We start from the raw sequence: 22,328 nt of genomic DNA, 5'->3' as shown, positions 1-22,328 counted from the left end.
ATCTTGTAATCCTTAGTGTGATCAGCATTAGAGAATAGTTTAGTGGTTTCAATATTCGGGCACGCCACACATGAGCCGCAGGGGCGGCATCCCCACACCGGGTCTTTAGAGCCAAAAATGAACTTGTTTTTGTGTCCCTCAAAATGGCTCTGGACCAATATGTCCTTGAGATTCTGGGACCGTCTATAAGTTATGATCGGATTCCGTGGGATATAAGACAAGTGTTCCGGCCAGTTGGAGGACTTTCCAGTGTTTTTTGAGCGCATTCCACATTTCGGATGTGAGGATTCTGCATGAAGAAGAGCATTGACAGCAGTTGACTTGCGAAACACATCATTCTGTATGCACCCGCATGAATCAATGTTCAATACAACATCCAGGAAGTCAATATTGTGTCTTCCAGTTTTAAAGGGGAGTTTAATGTTCAAGCTGTTTGTGTTAAAGGTGGAGATAAGAGACGCAACCTCATCCTCCGAGCCCTGCCACAAAAAGAAAATGTCATCGATAAAACGACCCCAGTACAGTAATTCGGTGACATCATGTACTGGGTTAGTCATGAAGATATCCCAGCTTTAAAACTGTAAGACACAATATTGACTTCCTGGATGTTGTATTGAACATGGATTCATGCGGGTACATAAAGACTGCTGTATTTCGCAAGTCAACTGCGGTCAATGCTCTTCTTCATGTGGAATCATCACATTCGAAAAGTCTGATAAATAGCATCCCAACGGGACAATTCTTAAGGGTGCGACGCATATGCTCCAGTGACATGGATTTTGAACGTCAGGCGGTGGATCTGAGAGCTAGATTCCGAAGTAGAGGATACAATGAACGGACGATCCAGTGGAGCTACTGGAGAGCGAAAGTTACAAAAAGGAGAGATCCCTTATATTAATCCCGGAAAAATGAGGAAAAGGATGTAGTTAGGTTCATATCTACATATAATGTGAAGAATGGTGAAATGCGCTCAAAAAACACTGGAAAGTTCTCCAACTGGACCGAACACTTGTGTCTTATACCCCACGGAATCCGATGATAACTTATAGACAGTCCCAGAATCTCAAGGACATATTGGTCCATTTTGAGGGACACAAAAACAAGTTCATTTTTGGCTCTAAAGGCCAGGTGTGGGGATGCCGCCCCTGCGGCTCATGTGTGGCGTGCCCAAATATTGAAACCACGAAACTATGCTCTAATGCTGATCACACTAAGGATTACAAGATCACTCATGCAATTTCATGTAACACTCTTGGTGTCACTTATAGTGCAAAATGTCCTTGTGACATGATATATATTGGCCTCGCAACCAGAGAACCCCGTAGGAGGACAAGGGAACATGTCCTAGATATAAAAGCTGTGAAGGAAGTTGAAGATCCTGATGAGTTAAAAATACTGCAAAAAATTCCACGAATGTGATGCCTCTCTATTAAAGGTTAGTGGAATTGATCGGGTATATATAGGGTCACGTGGGGGGGAACTGGAAAAAAAACTTTAGCTCAGAAAGAGGTTCGTTGGATTACCTTCCTCAACACATTGTCCCCTAATGGCTTAAATGAGTCAATAAGCTTTGCACCTTTTCTCTAGTATTCTTCAGTATATGCGATAGGAATTTAATATATGTTATATTTGGTCGTTGTACAGTTATGTGTACGTATGTACGCATTTTTATTGTTCTGATGTGTTTTTAATTACCCCACCTTTTTCTGTTTATTTAGTTCTTTCACCTGATCATTTTTATTCTCGTTATGAATCGACCTTGGAACTGTTTCTGGACCTATTACGAGGGAATTTTCCTGGCGGCTGCCTGTATGAACATGGAGTGTCACCAGCACGTTCACATCCCCGCCCCTCATATTTATTACATAGTCTTTACATGTCTTTTGATTTTTGTTTTAATATATGTATTCTTATGGATATTAATGGGTATTTAATATGCATGTAGGTGTATATTTATATGATGTGTGAGTATGTATGTATTGACACGTGTGTGTGTGTGTGTGTGTGTGTGTGTGTGTGTGTGTGTGTGTGTGTGTGTGTGTGTGTGTGTGTGTGTGTGTGTGTGTGTGTGTGTGTATATATGTATGTATTTGTATGGGTATATATGTAGTGCATGTATGCATATATGTCTATGGATGTATACTTACATGTATGTACATGGCTGAGTTAGGATTAGTTTTATTTTGCACACATGCACTATTTGCACTTTTATTTATTCTTATTTATATTAGACATTATATGCTTGTTCCACAATGGAATGATATCTACACATCACTACATTGCACATTCACTGATGCCCTGTTGCTTGCCCACACTCTACTCACATGGTGACATTACACCAGGACGCCGTGTGTTACTACATGTGTACATGTTTCTTTGCGCCTCAGCATGACACGCACACTGACTTCACTTCCGGTCGGGAAACAGTATGATAACATGCTTGTACATGCATCCCTGAGTCTCATGCACGCTGCAGTCACTTCCACCGGGGGGACCGCGCTTCTTGGAGATGTAGCCGTCCTAGCAGGATGTGATGCCGGCATTGCCATGCATGGTGGGGATACACACAGCTGTTCCATCATACAGGGAGCTTTTGATTGGTCCCTCACTATTTAAATACCTCTGGCCCAGAACCCTCCTCCTTATCCTCATGAAAGCCTTTGGCGAAACGCGCGTCGGATTCATCAGACACCCTGGGGTTAGTATGACTATTTTTTCTTTATGCCCTGGTAGAGTTTTTTCACTTTGGTGGACATTAACCTTCTGACAACTGATTTACCATAATCCCTCATAACGTTGTGGGTCTTTCTTAACTGGACATACCACTACACTTCTGTACAATCGGTGGTTGACATATCCAATCCCTCAATTAAATAGGTATTTACCTCAGGTCACTTTCTTTGAATTCTCTGATATTTGATACATGATCAATAATGTGGGTATATGGATGAGATTTATCATACTAAACAACTCCTTTGATATGCAGTAAGCACTTCATATAAAAGTTAGGGTCCGTGCCCACGATGCGTTTTTCAAGCGTTTATGCTGCGGAATTTCTGCAGCATAAACGCTTCGGAAACGCTTGGTAATCCTTCCCCCATGGTCCTCAATGAAATTCCACACTTTCAATGCCCATGCTGCGGAATTTTCCATAGTGTTTTTGATGTGCGGAAAAATACACAGCATGTCCATTATTTGTGCGTTTATGCATGCGGAATTGATATCTACAATGCATTAGAAAACGCAAGGCAATTCCGCATGTGCAAAAAGCTTGAAAAACGCGCGTCAAATTCCGCACGCGTTTTTCCGGGCAAGGAGATGCAGAAATGAAGCGGAAATTTTCTGCTTCATTTCTGCATCGTGAGCACATAGCCTTATGTGGTAATTGCGTGTGATTAACGGCCTATAGTTATCAAACATCGGTCGTGGTTTGAGGTTTGGTTCTGAAAGATGATGTTGTAATTATTTATATGTATTAACCCTACAGTGTCTGTATGTTTGGGCATTTCTTTACTGTACTTTTTATCTTACATTTTAGTATATTAATAAATGTTACATTTTATATACAGTGAGACTGTCATATTTGTAGGTGTATATGAGATTCCTGATTTTGTGGCGCAATCAGGAATCCAATTTGACACCACTGGCCTCACAGAAATTAACTTTTTCAAAGTCTTCTCTAACAATTTAGTATATTTCATGGTGTCCCAGACAAATTTCTATGCCCAGCAATTTTTGGCCCAAAATCCCACTTCATTTGCCAACTGGTCTCATGTAGACACAGTAGAAATGGTGACATTTTGGGGCCTGGTCCTTCTCATGGGGATAGTGAAGAAGCCAGAACTTCTGAAATATTGGAGTGTTGACGTTTTGTATAACACTCCAGTGTTCCACATGGTCATGCCCTGGACACGCTTTGAGGCCATCCACAAATTTTTGCATTCCAATGATAACGCACAATTTTCTCCCTGAGATGACCCCAACTTGACCGACTTTTCAAAGTTCGGCCGATCATTGATCACTTCACCGACAAGTTTGCTGAGGTGTACATGGATGAGTCCCTAATACACTTCAAGGGGAGGCTCAAATTAAGACAGTACCTGCCCAGTAAGAGGGTCAGGTACGGAATTAAGCTCTATAAATTGTTTGAGAGTACAACACCCACTGGTTTAGGGTTTATGAAGAGAATGACACCCAGATTCAACCCCCTGAATGCCCCCCTGTCCTAGAAGGGAGTGGGAAAATTGTGTGGGAATTAGTGCACCTACTAGTTAGTGGACCATATGAGTCACATTGCCAGTACCCCGAAAGTTAATATCAAGCTTAGTAATTTATAAAGTAGTACTTACCCTTCTGCCCCGAGACCAGCAATTTCTGACCATTACAATGAGACCCGTTTCCCCTTCTGCCAGTGTACATCTTATCTTCTACACAGCTGTATACAACGCCAAATTCAACCTAGAAGTAGTCAAAAGATAGACAGCCATGTTAACAAAACGTGCTCTGCTTTCCTTCATAGATATGTCAGATAAATATGATGTTTACAATTTCAATATAAAAATGGTATTCAAAGTGTCAATGGTTACAAGGAGTCTCATCCCCAGGAAATGTAATAACCTGTCCAGGATGGTGTGTTATAAAACTACATTACCCAACCCCCACTGCTCTTCTTCTAAGGCTGCCTGGGGTCCCCTGCCAGTCTCAAAGCTTTTTATTCTGGAGGAATATTCATGTAGCTGCTGCAGGCGATCATTGACCGTTGCGGCTAGTGCCTGGCTGCAGCAATCCAGTGCCCAACCCCACTGGAAGAAGTTTGAATACTGGGGAAAGGGCATCTGTGCCAAATTAGAAAAGGAGCGATGGAGTATCCGTGAAGAAAGTCTGCATGGTTATATTTTACATCATATTGATGTTTTGGGGGGGAAAAAAAAAATTTGAAAATTTCAGGCGTTAACAAGCTTTTCAACTACACTCTTTGCTGACATTCGGTTGACCATGCATATTTATTTATTTTACCAAGTTATATATCACCATTAATTCCACAGCTCTTTACAGACATTATCAGCACTGTCCCCATCGGGACTCACAATCTACATTCCCTATCAGTATGTCTTTGGAATGTGGGAACCCGGAGGTAACCCATGCAAGCACAGGCAGAACACACAAACTGATGATATCCTTGGTGGGATTTGAACCCAGGACCCCAGCGTTGCAGTGCTAACCACTGAGCCACCGTGCTACCAGAGTTGGCATGAATGGATTTGCAGGACCCAGTCCACCAGCCAGGTCAGTAATCTGTGGCCGCCAGACAGGAGTCCAGAGATCCGCCTACTACCTCCCAGCATCCGCAGCTCTTCTTTTGATTAGCCAGCCTGGTGGAATGTCACATGTGTGTCGCACCAGGACAGCTAATCAAAAGATCCTGGTAAGCAGGAGGCGGATCTCAGAGTTCTTGTCCGGCAGCCAGAGATTACGGACCTCGCTGTTGGTTGGGTCCTCTGAACCTGTTCACATGAACTCTACCATCTATACTTTACTCCTTTACAAAAAGAAAGATAAAAGTACTATATGGGCATGTCAAATGTACTAATTCATATATGTAAAGACAAAAGCTCCTAAGTAATACAAAGGCATGATGGTCTAGTGATCTATCCTGTCAATAACCAATATAGTAGCTATTCCAACTTCAAGCAATGATAAGGCCACGGCCCCACTATCAGTATTTGGTCAGTATTTTTTTCTCAGGAGTAGGAGCCAAAACCAGGAGTGGGTGATAAATGCAGAATTGGTGACTTGTTTCTATTATACCTTTTCTCTGATTGTTCCTCACCTGGTTTTGGCTCCCACTCCTGAGAAAAAATACTGACCAAATACTGACCAAATACTGATAGTGGGGCTGTGGCCTTAGAGTTAAAATTCTGGATGCTCACAGTCTCCTCTAGGTTCAGCTTACTTACAGGGGTATTCCCATCTCCAAGATCCTATCCCAATATGCAGTAGGTGTAATAATATTATTAGCAAATACCTCCAATTAGAAATGTAGTATAGTATTTTTTATTCGCTATGTCTCTTTCCTCATGTGCAGGCATTGCAGGACCTTAGGTATCCATGGTTACGTCCACTGATAAAGTGACAGTTAGTTAGATAGCTGCTAGTGGTTGTAACCGTGGATACCTAAGGTCCTGTATTGCCTGCACATGAAATAAGTGGAATAAAAAATACTATACTACATTTCTAATTGGAAGTATTTGCTAATATTATTATTATTACACCTACTACATATTGGGATAGGATCTTGGAGATGGGAATACCCCTTTAAGGCTTCCTAGTCTGGCCATACACACAAGGTAAGTATTGGCTGGAATGTGGTTGAACAATCAAATATTAGATTATTCTTATAAACTATCCTACCATCTAAATGGCGGCTAAACTGGCAGATTAGCATGGTCATTTTAGCAGTAGAAATACATCAACCACATCTGGCCAATCATGCCATACACTTGTAGTTTAACTCCAAAAAAATAAATTGAAGGGGAAAAAAAAAAAAATCCAACCTGACAGATCACTTTACTTTGGTAGAAACAGGCCAATGATCAGGAATTATCAGTGGCATATATCTTTATCTTAGGTGTACTGACAGCTTCATACATCTGCCTGTTCAAGGCAATAATAAATGTCTTTATACTTTATAAAGCGCCCTCTAGCGGCAGCTCCACACGACAATGCTACCTTGCAGTCTTAACCGACTGTAGAAAAAAAAAAAAAAAAAGTCCCAGAATATATAAAGAAATCAGAAAATGTATTATATATTTATTATATTTTCCTTTAAGGTTTTACTCCAAGATAGTATAAGCCATTGCAATGTGACTGCAAAATCACCACCGCTGTCTAAAATATATCTAGCTAATTAAAGGGTTAACTTGCCTAAAAATATGTGCCTACTGCCATTGGGCTTAAGAAGCAATGTATTCATCACCTTCTTCACAGATGTGCTTCAGAAGAATTTCTTTCCTCCATATAAACCTTAAATTAAAGTCTTTATATCTAAATTTATATCTAAATTTATACCTACATATTATCCTCCTGGCAGAGGCTCAGTAAATCAGGCCCTCTACTAAAGCGGACATTTATTAAACTTCAGACTATACTTTCTAAAACAAAAATAATCTCCCATTCTGCAAGTAGCTCCTTTGTGCTAAATATAGGTTAGTGGATTTAAAAAAAAAAAAAAAAACTACTTTAAGGATATGTTCGCACTAGGCATTTTTTCAGTGGTTTTTTTCTGCAGCAAAATCTGATCTCTTAGCAGGAAAGAAGCTGAGGCAGAAACGCAGGTTTTGGTGCATTTTTCAGGATCCCAAAATTCAGCTTTGCTCCCACCACAGAAGCATGAACACAGGTCACCAATGGCAATGCATTTACTTACTTTCATTTTTTATGAATCACTTAATTAAACTGAACTAATCCTAACTGCCATCTCAGATGATCAAGACAAGATGGTAAACTTGTGAGAAATCACAAAAATAAATTAGTTTCACATAGTGCTGTACTTGCTTTTTTTTAAACTAAAAATGCAGCAAAACCTGATGGCTATGTTCACAATAGGCATTTTTCATTTTTCAGCGTTTTTTCCCCACCCACTACTTTCAATGGGTAAAAAATGCTGAAAGAAGTGTCATGCTTTATTGTGCAAAAAAACATGCAAAGCACAAAATACTGATGACACAAAAACCAGTGTGTGTACATGAGATTTCTGAAATGTCAAACTTTGCTGGTACTGTAAAACACAGCTGAAAATTTGCATTAAAAAAATAATCAAAAAACGCTGAAAAAACGCCTAGTGTGAACATACCCTAACCTTTAAAATGGACTGAAACCCCTATGATCACTGTAGGTGTAGTGCCAGGGTGCAGCTCATACAACCAACAGAACTCTGCTCTATTACATCATGGTTTAGCAGAATACAGGTATGAAGGTTGTCAATCAACCAATCTTTTTTTGAGTCACAAATGATGTTTGACCATCTAATGTGTTGGTTGTCTTGTTTTGCCATGTAAAGCACACGTGGCAACAAATTAGGTTAAAGGAGTTGTTCACCATTAGAATATTTTTTCTTGCTTAAATGCATGCAATTGTGGTAAAAAAAAAAAAAATGTTTGCAATTGTGTTGTGTTTCTTTAAAAATTTTTCATGTTTACCTTTTATAGTAGAATGAGATAACGGAGCAGGGCAGCTCGCTATGATGGTCTGACAGAGTTGGTTGATTATTTTTTTCATACTTTTCTGACACTAACCCTAGTAAAATATAGTGTAGTAGATGCTGATTACTAAGGTATATTTTTACTGGCTCTAATCTAGTCGTATCAACTAATCTAATTTTTTTTTGGGGGGGGGGGGCGCTAAGTATCAAATAAAATAAACAACTTGATACCGATCAGTGATGTATGTCACTGATCAGTGCTCGATGGCTGTAGGACGCACACACGGATGTGGTGCCGAAGGGGAAGTGGACAGGGAAAAAAAAAAGCCCTGGCCAAAAGTGAGCACATACACCGATCAGCGATGTTCGTCACTGATCAGCGGCCGCAGGGTGCACGCACAGAGGTGGTGTAAAGGGGAGGTGGTAAAAATGTACAAGGAAAAAAAAAAAAAAGTTCTGGCCAAAAGAGTACGGACGCTGATCAGTCATGTGCGTCACTGATACGCGCTCAGTGGCTGCAGGGCACATGAAAAAAACAAACAAACGATCGATCAAGTACTGATTAATGCTTGGTGGCAGAAGGGGATTGGGGATGATTAGGAAAAAGCAGGGAACAGGACCGGATCAGGAACGTCTTCTTTGGAGATGTGAGAGGTGTGTCGGTTCACCAGAGTGATACGATTGTGTAAATCTGTATCCACACCAGTATAACACTCTACCTGTTGAAAGACTGTATATATTTTTATGTAAGGTTTTAATTCTGTGAATGATTTAAAATGCATTGTATTACATGATTATATAAGGAGAATAAGCCGTTAATGTACCGATGATAAGAAGCTCAGTGCACGTTGTTAAGGGGCAATAACTGCAGTAGCGTGAAGGATGAAGTTTGCCCAGCAACCAACGGAGACAGTTGGTGATTGGTTTAGCTCATGTGGGAAGGGCTTAGTTACTGTGCTCAGGAGAATTCCCAGTGGACAGTTGAAAAGTATGTGACAGCAATAAGTGGAGCGGCCATCTTGGGGGTAGTCTGGAATATGTCCTGAACAGAAAGGGACGCACTGAAAGGGAATTCAGCAGCATCTGCTTGTGAGAACACCCCACTGACACCAGAGAAACGGCATATCGGAGCTGAGCTTGCTCACGACCGGAACCAGTCCAAGTTTGAAGAGATTCCTGTCAGAAACGCTGTCCAGAGACGATAAAGGCCAGGATCTACAGTGAAGAGGTGTTGGACACCACTGAGAAATTAAGCTATAAGCATCAATGGTACCACTCACCTGTTGAAGAAGCCCCGCAATGAGTAACTGTCCATGCATAACATAACATTTTGGCGCCAAAATATTCAAGGCTAAGATATAGCCTGTAGTTAGTTAGTTAGGTATATTAACTGCTTCACACAACGTTTGTTGCCAATACCAGCATCCAGACCTTTCGGATTCGCTTCCACGGTTAATGCTGGTTTATTAATTAAGAAAATCCCAATCCGTTTTGGGAGGTGCAGACACGGCACACAACGGACTCCGCACCATACTTGAACTCCATTTTGTTACATGAGAAAGTTTCTGCACAGCATTTTAGTACTGAACAGTTATTCAACTGCGTACGACTAGATTTACGGCTAAATGGCAGTCACTGTAGTTTGTTGTGGGTATTTTCGATACAGTTGAGGACAGACTGTTCCTCTGTAAACACTATGGGAAGGGAGAGGGAAATTTGCTTGGGAAAATAGAGGAAATATTTGTAAGATTGTAAAACCTCAGTGTTGTACCGCAGGCAAGCCTGTACGTTACACACATATGATTAGACCAATTCTTAGGCTATGTGCCCACGATGCAGAAATGCTCCCGATTTTTCCTGAGCGTTTCTTCATCTCCCTGGCAGAAAAAAAACACATGCGGATTGTACATGCGGATTGTACATGCGGTTTCCTGCCAGGCACATGCGGATGTGAAGCGTTCTTCACATGCATTTCCGCATGCGGGTTGATAAGCGTTTTCCAAGTGATTTTAGCATCACTTGGAAAGTGTTTGTCAACTTGGTAATACTATATAAATCCATGCAACCGGCATGGATTTATATACGGTGACCGAAAGAATGTTTAACCCCTTAAGCCCCGCGGGTGGTTTGCACGTTAATGACCGGGCCAATTTTTACAATTCTGACCACTGTCACTTTATGAGGTAATTACTCTGGAACGCTTCAACGGATTCCCCTGATTCTGAGACTGTTTTTTCGTGACATATTGTACTTCATGATTGTGGAAAAATTTCTTCGATATCACTTGCGTTTATTTGTGAAAAAAACGGAAATTTGGCGAAAATTTTGAAGTTTTCAAAATTTGAATTTTTAAGCCCTGAAATCAGAGCGATATGTCACACAAAAGAGTTAATAAATAACATTTCCCACATGTCTACTTTACATCAGCACAATTTTGGAACCAAAATTTTTTTTTGTTAGGGAGCTATAAGGGTTAAAAGTTGACCAGCGATTTCTCATTTTTCCAACAAAATTTATAAAACCATTTTTTTAGGGACCACATCACATTTGAAGTCACTTGGAGAGGTCTTTATGACAGAAAATACCCAAAAGTGACACCATTCTAAAAACTGCACTCCTCAAGGTGCTCAAAACCACATTCAAGAACTTTATTAACCCTTCAGGTGCTTCACAGGAATTTTTTGAATGTGGAAGAAAAAAATGAACATTTAACTTTCACAAAAATGTTACTTTAGACCCAATTTTTTTTATTTTCACAGGGGTAACAAGAAAAAATGGACCCCAAAATTTATTGTGCAATTTCCCCTGGGCACGCAGATACCCAATATTTGGGGAAGAAACACTGTTTGGGCGCACGGCAGGGCTCGGAAGGGAAGGAGCGCCATTTGACTTTTTGATTGTAAAATTTGCTTGAATTATTAGCGGACGCCATGTTGTGTTTGGAGAGCCCCTGTGTGCCCAAACTTTGGAGCTCCCCCACAAGTGACCCCATTTTGGAAACTAGACCCCCCCAAGGCACCTTTCTAGATGCATAGTGAGCACTTGGAACCCCCAGGTGCTTCACAAATTGATTCATAAAAATGAAAAAGTGTTTTTTTTTTTCACTTTTTCATTTTTACGAATCAATTTGTGAAGCACCTGGGGGTTCCAAGTGCTCACTATGCATCTAGATAGGTGCCTTGGGGGGTCTAGTTTCCAAAATGGGGTCACTTGTGGGGGAGCTCCAATGTTTGGGCACACAGGGGCTCTCCAAACACAACATGGCGTCCGCTAACAATTTGAGCCGATTTTCCATTCAATTTGTTAGCGGACACCATGTCGCGTTTGTAGAGCCCGTGATGTGCCTAAACAGTGGAGCTCCCCCACAAGTGTCCCCATTTTGGAAACTATACCCCTCAAGGATTTTATTAAGGTGTATAGTGAACATTTTGAACCCAGAGGTACGGCACAGAATTTGTTTACATTAGGTCATCATATTGAATAAGTTGTCATTATTCTTGAGCGCAAGTGCTCGCTACTTGAGTTTGCATCGGGTACTCAGGTATGCACCATGTACAGCGTGTGCTCGAGTGACATGCTCGAGTCCCTGCTCCGCATGTTTCACGGTTATTAGACACCCAAAAAAAAACATGCGGGGATTGCTCGTGCATGGCAGGCAATCCCCGTAAAGTTTTTTGGCCGCGAAGCATATGGGGCAGAGACTCGAGCATGTCACTCAAATACCCACGATACTCAATGCATACCAGAGCACCCGATGCAAACTCAAGTAGCGAGCACTTGCTCTCAACACTAGTCGCCATATCGTCATCTTTTTTTCTTACTTTTGAAAAAAATCCCAACCCCAGCCCTAGTCCCAGCACAACCCTAGTCCCAGCACAACCCTAGCCCTAGCCCAATCCTAACCCAAGAGTTTATTTTTGACGCCGTTCCTTGTGCGGTATAAGTGATTAGACGACTTTATTCTTCGGGTCGGTGTGATTACAGCAATGCCAGAATCATATGGGGTTTTTATGACTGACAGCTGTCACACACTAAAAGACGCATTTTTTGTAAAATCTAGTTTTTGCATCGCCATATTTTGAGAGCTATAATTTTTCCAGATTTTGACAGACAGTCATGTGACAGCTCGTTTTTTGCGGGATGACTTGACATTGTTATTGGTGCCATTTTCAGGCACGTGACATTTTTTGATCGCTTTCTATTCCGATCTTTGGGAGGCAGAATAAACAAAAACCAACAATTCAGGAATTGTTTTTTTTTTATTCTGTTCCGCGTGTGGTAAAATTGATGAGGTAGCTTTATTCTTCGGGTCAGTACGTTTACAGCGGTACCACATTTGTATCATTTTTCTATGTTTTGGCGCTTATACACAATAAAAGCTATTTTATAGAAAAAAATATTTTTTAGTATCGTTTTATTCTGAGAGCTATAACTTTTTTATTTTTTGGCTGATGGAGCTGTGTGGCGGCTTGTTTTTTGCGGGACGAGATGTCGTTTTCAGCGGTATCATTTTTATTTATATGCGTCTTTTTGATCGCGTGTTATTAAACTTTTTGTTTGGCGGTATGGTGATAAAGCATTGTTTTTTGCTTCGTTTTTTTTTTTTACCGTGTTCACTGAAGGGGTTAACTAGTGGGACAGTTTTATAGGTCAGGTTGTTCCGGACGCGGCGATACCAAATATGTGTACTTTTATTGTTTTTTTTTTATAATAATATTTATTGATGGGTACATTATATTTTTATTTTTGGTGTATTATTTTTTTTATTTTTTTAGAATATTTTTGCACTTTTTTTTTTTTTTCCCACTTTCACACAGTTTATACACTTTATTACTTTGTCCCACTCTGGGACTTTCACTTTTTTTTCTGATCGCCTGCATGGCACAGGAATGGAGCACCATCCCTATGCCATGAAGGCTGTCAGAAGTGCACAGTGTGAAGATTGCTTGGAGATGCACTGCGCATGTCCAAGCAATCTTCCTGCACTCTGGTGACCCGGATGTTGTCATGACGACATCGGGTCATCATGGCAACACCCGGGAAGCCTTTGCAGACTGCGCTGGAAGCCGGAAGAGGAGGTGAGTATCGCCGATCACCTCCCCTTGCCCCCGCAATGCCGCGATCGACTTCGATCGCAGCATCGCGGGGGTTAATGTGCTGGGAGCGGTGCAGGACCGCTTCCTGCACATAGTACCGGGTGTCAGGTGTGACAATCAGCTGACACCCGGCGGCGATCGCTCCCGCACAGCCTGTGTGCGCGCGCGATCGCGATGACGTACTAATACGGGTCTGGCTCTTAAGTCCCAGGGCACAGACGCGTATTAGTACGTCAGATGTTATTAAGGGGTTAAGAATAAAAAATAAATCTATACTTGCCTTCCGATGGCCCCCGCAGTCTTGCTTCACTCCGTCCTGGCTGCCGGCAGAACACGGTACACTGAAGGACCTGCCGACGTCAGAGTCACGTGACCAGTCACATGACTATGACATCAGCGCAGGTCCTCCAGTCCATCGCGATCTGCCGGCAAGGGAGGACAAGCGCAACGAGGGCCAGCAGAAGGTAAGTATCACATTTATTTTTTATTTTATTCTTTTTTTTTTTTTTTTTTTTTTTTTTTTTATAGTTTTCTATGGTACCCGGGTCCGGAGGAGAGTCTCCTGTCCTCCACACCTGGGTACCATCCGCACATTGAACGCATGTATTCCGCATGTGCTTATCTAGTGAAGTGGAATACATGCGTTCTAATGCAAGTCAATGGCGGTGAAAACGCAGCGCTTCCGCAAAATAATTGGCAGTGCTGCATTTTTTTTCCGCAACGATAATCCACAGCGGAAGTTACCGCAACATGTGCACATGCGGATTATCATTGGGGAACATGGCAGGCCTTCTACCATGCGTTTTTTAAGCGTTTCTGCAGCATTTTTGCTGCTGCAGAAACGCTTAAAAAAAGCATCGTGGGCACACAGCCTTAAGGTGTAAAACTGTAATAGGCGGCCAGTGTAGACCGGTACGCCAGCAGGCAAATCTATAAAAAAAAAATAGTGAATACAGATTGCTTAGGTGCCATGCTGTATAGCACAGAGGTTTATTTTTATTTATTTCACTCACTTATATTAATTCCACAGCGCTTCACAGACATTATCAGCACTATCCTCATTGGGGTCTCACAATCTACATTCCCTATTAGTATATCTTTGGGGTGTGGGAGGAAACCGGAGATCCAGGAGGAAACCCACGCAAACACGGGGAGAACATACAAACTCCTTGCAGATGTTGTCCTTGGTGGGATTTGAACCCAGGACCCCAGTGCTGCAAGGCTGCAGTGCTAACCATTCAGCCACCATGCTGCCCAAGAGGTTCCAGCTGTTGACTAATGTTTGCATAATATTTAAATGTTTTTGTATTGTCTGGGTGAAAATATACACTTAAATAAGTAAAATAGTTCTTTTGGGATCAAACTGTGTAAGGGTATGTGCACACGATGCAGAAATGCTCAGGATTTTTTCCTGAGCGTTTCTGCATCTCTCTGGCAGGAAAAAACGCATGCGGATTGTACATGCGGTTTCCTGCCAGGGACATGCGGAAATGAAGCGGTCTTCACTTTAATTTCCGCATGCAGGTTGACAAGCGCTTCCCAAGCGATTTTAGCATCACTTGGAAAGTGCTTGTCAACTTCACACTATATAAATCCATGCAACCGGCATGGATTTATATAGTGTGTGAATGTCAAAAAATAAATATATACTTTACCCTCTGATGGCCCCCGGTGTCCGGCTTCGCTCGGTCCCGGCTACCGACAGTGAAGACTTTAGGACCTTGCGACGTCAGCGTCACGTGACCCGTCACATGACTCTGACGTCAGCGAAGGTCCTTCTTCATTCAACCGCGAAGTGCGGGGAATCAAGCAGGAGCGCTGCGCGGGCCGTCAGAAGGTGAGAATATATATATTTTTTATTTTATTCTTTTTTTTTTTTTTTAATGGTACCTGGGTCTGGATGAGAGTCCTCTCATCCACACCCGGGTACCATCCGCACATTAGACCGCATGAAAAGCGCATCAACATATACAGTGATGCGGATTCCATGCGGTCTAATGCAAGTCAATGGCGGCAAAAGAGCAGCGTTTCCGCAAACTTAATTGACATGCTGCGGATTTTTGACCGCAGCATTTACGCTGCGGAAAAATCCGCATCATGGGCACAGCACATGCGGATTTCAATTGGGGAACATTGCTGCCCTTCTACCATACGTTTTTCATGCGTTTCCGCGGCGTTTCCGCAACTGCAAAAACGCCGCGGAAACGCATGAAAAACGCATCGTGTGAACTCAGCCTAAGAGTTGGTTTTCTCGTCCGTGGCTCCGCCGTGTCCTGAAGAACACTCCTGGTACACGACTTACAGAGCAACAGCAGCAGCAGAAGTCATGGCACAGGCTTCGAAACATCTGTGGCACCACAAGGCTCAGCAGATGCGCAGCAGAACGACACAGTAACCACTCTGCAACGTCTACAAGCTGGAATGAGGAGGAGCAGAGCGGTCACAGAGGTCAGACCGCGTCTCTGCTCACTGATTGGACATCATCGTCCGATTGCTCCAAATCTATGCTGGGACTGGTGACGCTGCCGCTGCTAAGCTCCAGCCTATGATCGGTGCTGTTATAGCACTGATCATAGCTGGACTTCAATGTTTCAGGAAATGTAATTGCCTGAAATCACTGATTGGCTGTTCAATTCTGAACAGCCAATCACAGCGATCATAGTTGCAGGGGGGGGGCGCTAAAACTCCCCTTGGCGACGAGTCCCGGCACCCTGCTGTCTGAATCAGCAGGTACCTTGATGCGATCACCGTGACTTCAATCACTGTGCTGCATTTTCGCCAGGACGTATCCATACATCCAAGGTCGGGAACCCCTTCCCAGGCAGGACTTATAGGTACGTCCAAGGTCGTGAAGCGGTTAAAAATAAGCCACCCCCTTACACATGTAAATCAGTAAATAATGACCATGGGGTGCAAAAGAGTCATCAGATATTCATGGCGTATCCAACGAGCAGTGAGTACTGTGCACCAGTCCTATTAATTACAAAAAGACCTGTACATAACACTTATTAGGTTGGCTTAGCATCTATCCATTGCTGGCCAAAAGAAATGGTAAATCAGAAGACTAAAACTGTGCTTTTTTTTTTTTCTCTTCTGCAATGCTCAGCTGTTTAAAATCAGAGAACTTATAAGTAGGCATGTATAGGACTGCATTCACAAAGCTTTCCTTTTGTATCCATTACTGACTGGCTATAAAAAGGTTTACATGTGTTAAACTGTCAAAAAAAAAAAAAATCTTGCGGGAATGAGGACCTACCAGAATATGCGATAAAATATTAAAAATATATAACATTTCAGACATAGGTAGTAACAAAAACAATCTCAAGATCTAGAAGGGGTAGTTGGAAAACAAAGGTGATTTTCATATTAAATGCATCAGATTTCTGACTGATCAGAAAAGGAACATGGATTTTATAAAATCTATGATGTCATGCCAATAGATTATAGTTATAGAATACTTGTCTATGTTGTAGACATGTAGATTTGTCTAGCAAATTTGTAAGTTGTCAAATTGGGAGCAGGTAGGATGGCGTGGGCCTTCTTTAATTTGTGTTTACTTTGTAGCATTTTAATATGTCATTAAAGAACATCGGGTGGGTGGAATGGGGGAGTAAGAGAGAAGTGACGGGCAAGCAAGAGAGCACTCATCCCCAAAACAGACATTAATGCCCTGGGACATAATCGATGACGTATGTTTCAGGGGCTGGCCTGGTCTCTTGTTCTGTCTACTTGCCATGTTCTCGCCTTTACAATGCTCACTAACAGTGCGCTCTCTTGCAAGCTTGTCATTTCTGTATAGAGGCAGCGGGGGAGCGCACTGTCAGTGTGCAATCAAATATAGTGCAAGGAGCACATACTGAGCATATATCGGAATTGAAAATCGGCACATGCTCAGAGCAGGGACCAGCCCAGTCACTGAAACTGACGACGCTTCGTTTCAGGGTGGGAAAAGCAACTGCGAGAGTGAAGGCAGCCCCCTGATGATGTTCTGTTCAAGTAATCCAGCATGAACTGGGGATTGTAAAACAAAACATCATTGGAAGTATAAAAAAAGAAAAGCAGGAAGTAAGTTAAAGTAGAAAGGGAACAAAATATTAGAAAAGTGATTAGATTATTAAACAGACATTTATTATGAAAAACACCTTTGTTTCAGGCCACCGCTTTGAAGTTACCAAGTCAACCCACCTGCTTATTCACTGCGAAACCGATTGATACAGCCACAAAGGGAAACCTTGACAAACAAGAACAAATGACACCATTAATAAGTGTTCTATACACAGTGTCACCATGTATACAGATGCACATAAAACACAATAAAATCCATTCTAGTAACATCCAGGGAAATGGAATCATTCAATGAACTCCTTAAGGATCATGATATTTTGGGTTTTAATGACCGAGCAATTTTTATTTGTATTTTGCTATTGTCTCATTCCACAGGTGTAAAAAGTGATCTCCTGTCAATGTACTAGTTATAAAAGAGCATGATTTTTGAGGGATACAATTTATTTTTAATAACTCTGTCATATACCGTATTTTTCAGAAGATGAACTTTTTAACAAGAAAAACTCTTGTTAAAAAGTGTGAGAGTCTTAGGAGGCCGCTCACTTTGATGTAGGAGAACGTTTCAGGACCCAATCGGGAAGTGCAAGATATGTGGTAGTGTATACAGAGAGTGTATGTATGTGAACGCACTATTTTCTCACACAAATTTAGAAATGTGCAAACTTCCTGACTCAAAAATAAAGCCATTGTTACAACTAGACAGTGAGGCCCAGCCTTATTACATAGTGTAGTTTTTCTATCCAGGTCATTATGTAGGCTTTTATCCTAAAAAGGTTTTCTATTTAAAGAAATATCTATTCTAAATTAGATACAAAATGGTTGTAAAGGGTTTCTCATCTTGGTTGGCCTTCTTACATTGCTCTTCATTGGAACGTGACGTATATTGACGTAATGCCCAGCATCCATCCTGTGCCCACATAAAGCAGACCAACAGGTCAATCACATTGTTATTTGATTACCAAAGACCTTATTAGCTATATTAATTGCTGATTTACAGGAACCAATATGAATATTGAAAACCGCAAATTCCTCCTTATGTGAGTGCATCCTGCCATATTGTACCTATGCATGCGCACACCTTGAGACTAGAGGGATAAGGGACAGTCCCTATGGCGTGTGTGTGTGTGTGTGTGTGTGTGTGTGTGTGTGTGTGTGTGTGTGTGTGTGTGTGTGTGTGTGTGAGTGAGTGTGAGGCCGGTTTCACACATCTATATATCTCCAGTACCGGAGATATCCGTGTCCCGTATGTCCGAGTGTCACACATATGGCAACTGTGTGCCGCATCAGGATCACACGTACCAGCGCCTGGGAATCAGCGCTACAGTTAGCACTATTCCCAAGCACCGGTTGCTGAATGCTGCCCTCATCATAGTTCCCTGCTGGCGCCGCGATCAGCACCAGCAGGGACAGTGATGAGGGTAGTAGTGTCTGCTCCCGCAGTGTACACCTGTGTAAAAATAACAATAAAATAAAAAAATCCATATACTCACCTGTACTGAGTGTCCCCCGCTGTAATCCATGCGACCGATCAGCTGAGGAGAATCAACCGCTGCGAGCAGCCCTGGATCTACACTGAACTCAGGAGCAGTGTCCTGTCTTCTCACCTGTGCTACAATTCTCTCGTCTGAGAGAACTGGATCACACTATGCTGATAGTTGGATCAAATTCTTATCAGAGTATCATTAGCATAATTGATCAGGTTCCCTCGCATGAGAATCTACGGTCATGTGACCATGGCCACAGTAAATACATATTGGAAAAATCCGACCTATATTTTCTGTGGAATCTCTAGACAAAACTGTGGGTTTCTGGAATGGATTTGCAGTTTCAATTGCTGCCAGTCCACATGCGTATTCTGTGTTGTCTGAATGTGCAGGTAGCAGAGCTGAGGATGTATAATATACACTGCAGAGAGACAGTAGCAATAGATTTATTAACTCCCTATTCTACCCTACTACATTAAAATTAGTGAAAATGAGAATGACCCCTCCACTTTACACCACCAGGGGAGTTTTAATTAATAGGAAAAAGGTTTTCCAATTTTCTGCTGTCTAAACCTGGGGTGCGTCTTATAGTCCGAAAAATACAGTACAACGATTTTTTTTGTTGATGGATTTACACAAAAAAAAAATCAGTTTTGTCCTTATTTTTGCTAAATTCATACTCTACACTAAAAAGAGAGCTCTGTATTCAATGGGATGGTATGCACATGGCCCCAAAGATGGGGGAAAAAAAAATTACAAAAAACTTTGGCGTAAATTATTTTTCCTTTGACGTAGCCATATTTAAGTAGGAAGTCCATATTTGGAGGGTGCATATGTTTTTCTGAGCCACAGTTTTTATTGGCAGCACTATGGGGTGCACATAATTTCTTATTAACATTCAATGGCAGTGCAGGCGGAGCGATGTAGTCCACTTGATGCTGTGCACAATCAGCAGTCTGCTTTAAGGCTCTTTCACATGTCAATGTGTCCAGTATGTGTGGTGACAGTTTTCACACATACTGGAGACACTGACACACGTAGACCCATTCAAATGAATGGGTCTGCGCACATGTCAATGTGTTTACACGGACAGTGTGTCTGTGGGCAAAACACGCTGACGTCCATTTTTTTAACCCATTGCATAGGCCGCAAAACATCCCACACACGTGCACAGTGATGACATACGGATGACAGCACTGTTCCCAAGCGCCAGCTGCTGAAGCGATCACTCATCATTGTCACCTGCTGGCACTAGCAAGGGACAATGTTGAGAGTAGAATTCTGTTGCCAATGTCGGCGCGGAGCTCACTGAGTTACAGGATACAACTCATGAGCTCAGCGGAGGTCCAGGCCCCCTCGCTGCAGGAGTCATTCTCCTCTGCTGTTCGGCATGTGCGGTTGCCTCATGGCAGATGAGTATAAGGATTTTTTATTTTATTCTTATTTTTACAGCTTTTGGGGACATCGGCAGCAGAATACTACTCTCAACATTGTTCCCTGCTGTTGTTGATCGCAGCGAAAGCAGGTAACCATGATGAGAGCAGTGGTCAGCACCCGGCGCTTGGGAACAGAGCTAACTGTACCGCTGATTGCCAGGCGCCGGTGCGTGTCATCCTAATGCGGCACACAGTTGCCACACATGTGGCACACAGGTAGACACGGACACTGATCTCTCCGGTACTGTTTTTTCCAGTACCGAAAATATCCGGAAGTGTGAAAGAGGCCTTAGTTATGGGCTGCCGCTCCACCTGCTGATGACTGACACCTTTCTATGCAGAGTAAATGAAGAAAACAAGGAATACGCTGCTGACGATTATAAGGACAGTAACTTGACTTGTGCTGCACCTAATAAATGGATAACTGTCGAAATCGCTGCAAAAGATACAGCAAAGAGACACGATGCTGGAAGCAGGGACTCTTCTTTTATGGTAGAATAAACTGAGTGACACATTCGCTTTAAGTGACTCTCTTAATACAAGAATCCTTGAGTATGTACTAGAACGTAAGTAATTGCAGCTTGCAGGGAGACATCTAACTACAGATCTTCTCCCTACTAGCACAAGACGCCATACCTGACACTCCTAGATTGCTTTTCCACATTATAAATTGATGCAATTGCAAACTCAAAAAATTGTCTAAAAATACAGGCGAATCTCATCTAGGACAAAGGCTGCAACCTTTACAGCTGTCATCATATTTCCTACTTAGTGTTTTTTCCTCCCCTTCTTCCAATAGTCACAGCTGGTTTACTTTGGCGTCTACGTAGCCATACGAGGGCTTGTTTTCTGTGGGACGAGTTGTAGCTTTGAATGACACGAATATACCAGATAATGTACTGAACGGTGCAGCAGACTGAGCCTTGTGCTCCTGGGTACAAGTAATAAGTTGTAAGTCTCTGATGAAAATTTTCCATTGATTACAGCAGTGGCATTGAGTAAATCATCAATAAGCACCTGATTGTTTGATATATTTCATTATTTCCATAACTAAAGGCTCTTAAAACTGTGCCCCAATTCACAAATTTACCTGTGAACAAAATTAGTGGTGCCATCAATGGGGTCGATAATCCACGTTGGGTTGTCCGTCAGAGTGCTCCCCTGACCTGCAGCCACAGATTCCTCTCCAATAAAACTGGAACAGATAAAGTGAACATTTCAGCCACATGTCGTCCATCATAAATTCAGGGGGAGTCAAGCTTAGCAAGTTATCTTCGGCCTTCTAAATACATAGAAATTACATTGCAATTTACTGCAGACAGAGCTAGGAAACCTTCCAGGCAAAATATGGTTTTTCAACATTCCAGACTTCACAAAAGAAATGAAAACTAAATATTTAGAGGACACAGACCTGGATATATCTGAGCCAGGTGACTAATGTACCGCTCTGTTAAAGAGTCCTTCCTGGACTTTAATTAATGGCCTGTCTTAAATATAGGCAATCCATTTGAAGATCAGTGGGGCCAAACTCTCAGCCCCCCTACCGATCAGCTGGTCGAAGCAGTTTGATCCTACAAGAGGTACTATGCTTACCAGGCACAGTGATGTATTCTTAGTTGTGACTGCCTGGTATTGAGGCTTATTCCCATAGACGAGACTAAGCTGCTCTCGATGTAATACCAGGCACAGTCCCTACCAGAAGTACAAGGCTATGCCTGGCAAACATCGGAGGGGACGCTGCACTCAGGAGACTACAGTGCCTTCAATCAACTGAAAGGCAGGGGTTCTGAAATTCAGACTCCACCTATCCTATACACATCAAAACTCAGTATAAGCAGTTGTGTGTATATAATGAATAACACCATTTGTGGCCAATATATGACATGTGTTATGCATTTTTCCCCCCTCTATATAGAGCTCCATCCTGCAGCGTATCTCTCTTCTTCTGCCCCTGTCTACAGCCTCATTCTGTAGAACAAAAATGAGGAACCTCAGACTTTTTTTTTTTCTTTTACAGGCCCACCCAGGGCAAATTCCTGGGGACAAC

At 42.1% G+C, this 22,328-nt stretch overlaps 1 protein-coding gene across 1 annotated transcript in view; it reads right to left on the bottom strand.

The window, feature by feature from the left end:
• Positions 1 to 22,328, bottom strand: part of IMPA1 (inositol monophosphatase 1) — a 48,260-nt gene that overhangs the window by 11,368 nt on the left and 14,564 nt on the right. The window contains exons 4-6 of the mRNA XM_073679534.1: positions 21,372 to 21,476; positions 17,482 to 17,527; positions 4,350 to 4,458 (exon numbers count right to left, since the gene is read on the bottom strand). Coding sequence (XP_073535635.1) covers positions 4,350 to 4,458; positions 17,482 to 17,527; positions 21,372 to 21,476 — 260 coding nt within the window. The remainder of the gene's footprint in view (positions 1 to 4,349; positions 4,459 to 17,481; positions 17,528 to 21,371; positions 21,477 to 22,328) is intronic.

This window comes from Phyllobates terribilis, unplaced genomic scaffold (genome assembly GCF_046119375.1).
Source record: "Phyllobates terribilis strain yellow unplaced genomic scaffold, ASM4611937v1 Scaffold_4__5_contigs__length_816908805, whole genome shotgun sequence".
Lineage (NCBI taxonomy): Eukaryota > Metazoa > Chordata > Amphibia > Anura > Dendrobatidae > Phyllobates > Phyllobates terribilis.
Note: the sequence above shows the minus strand (reverse complement) of the source record. Positions and strands in the feature narration are given on the sequence as shown.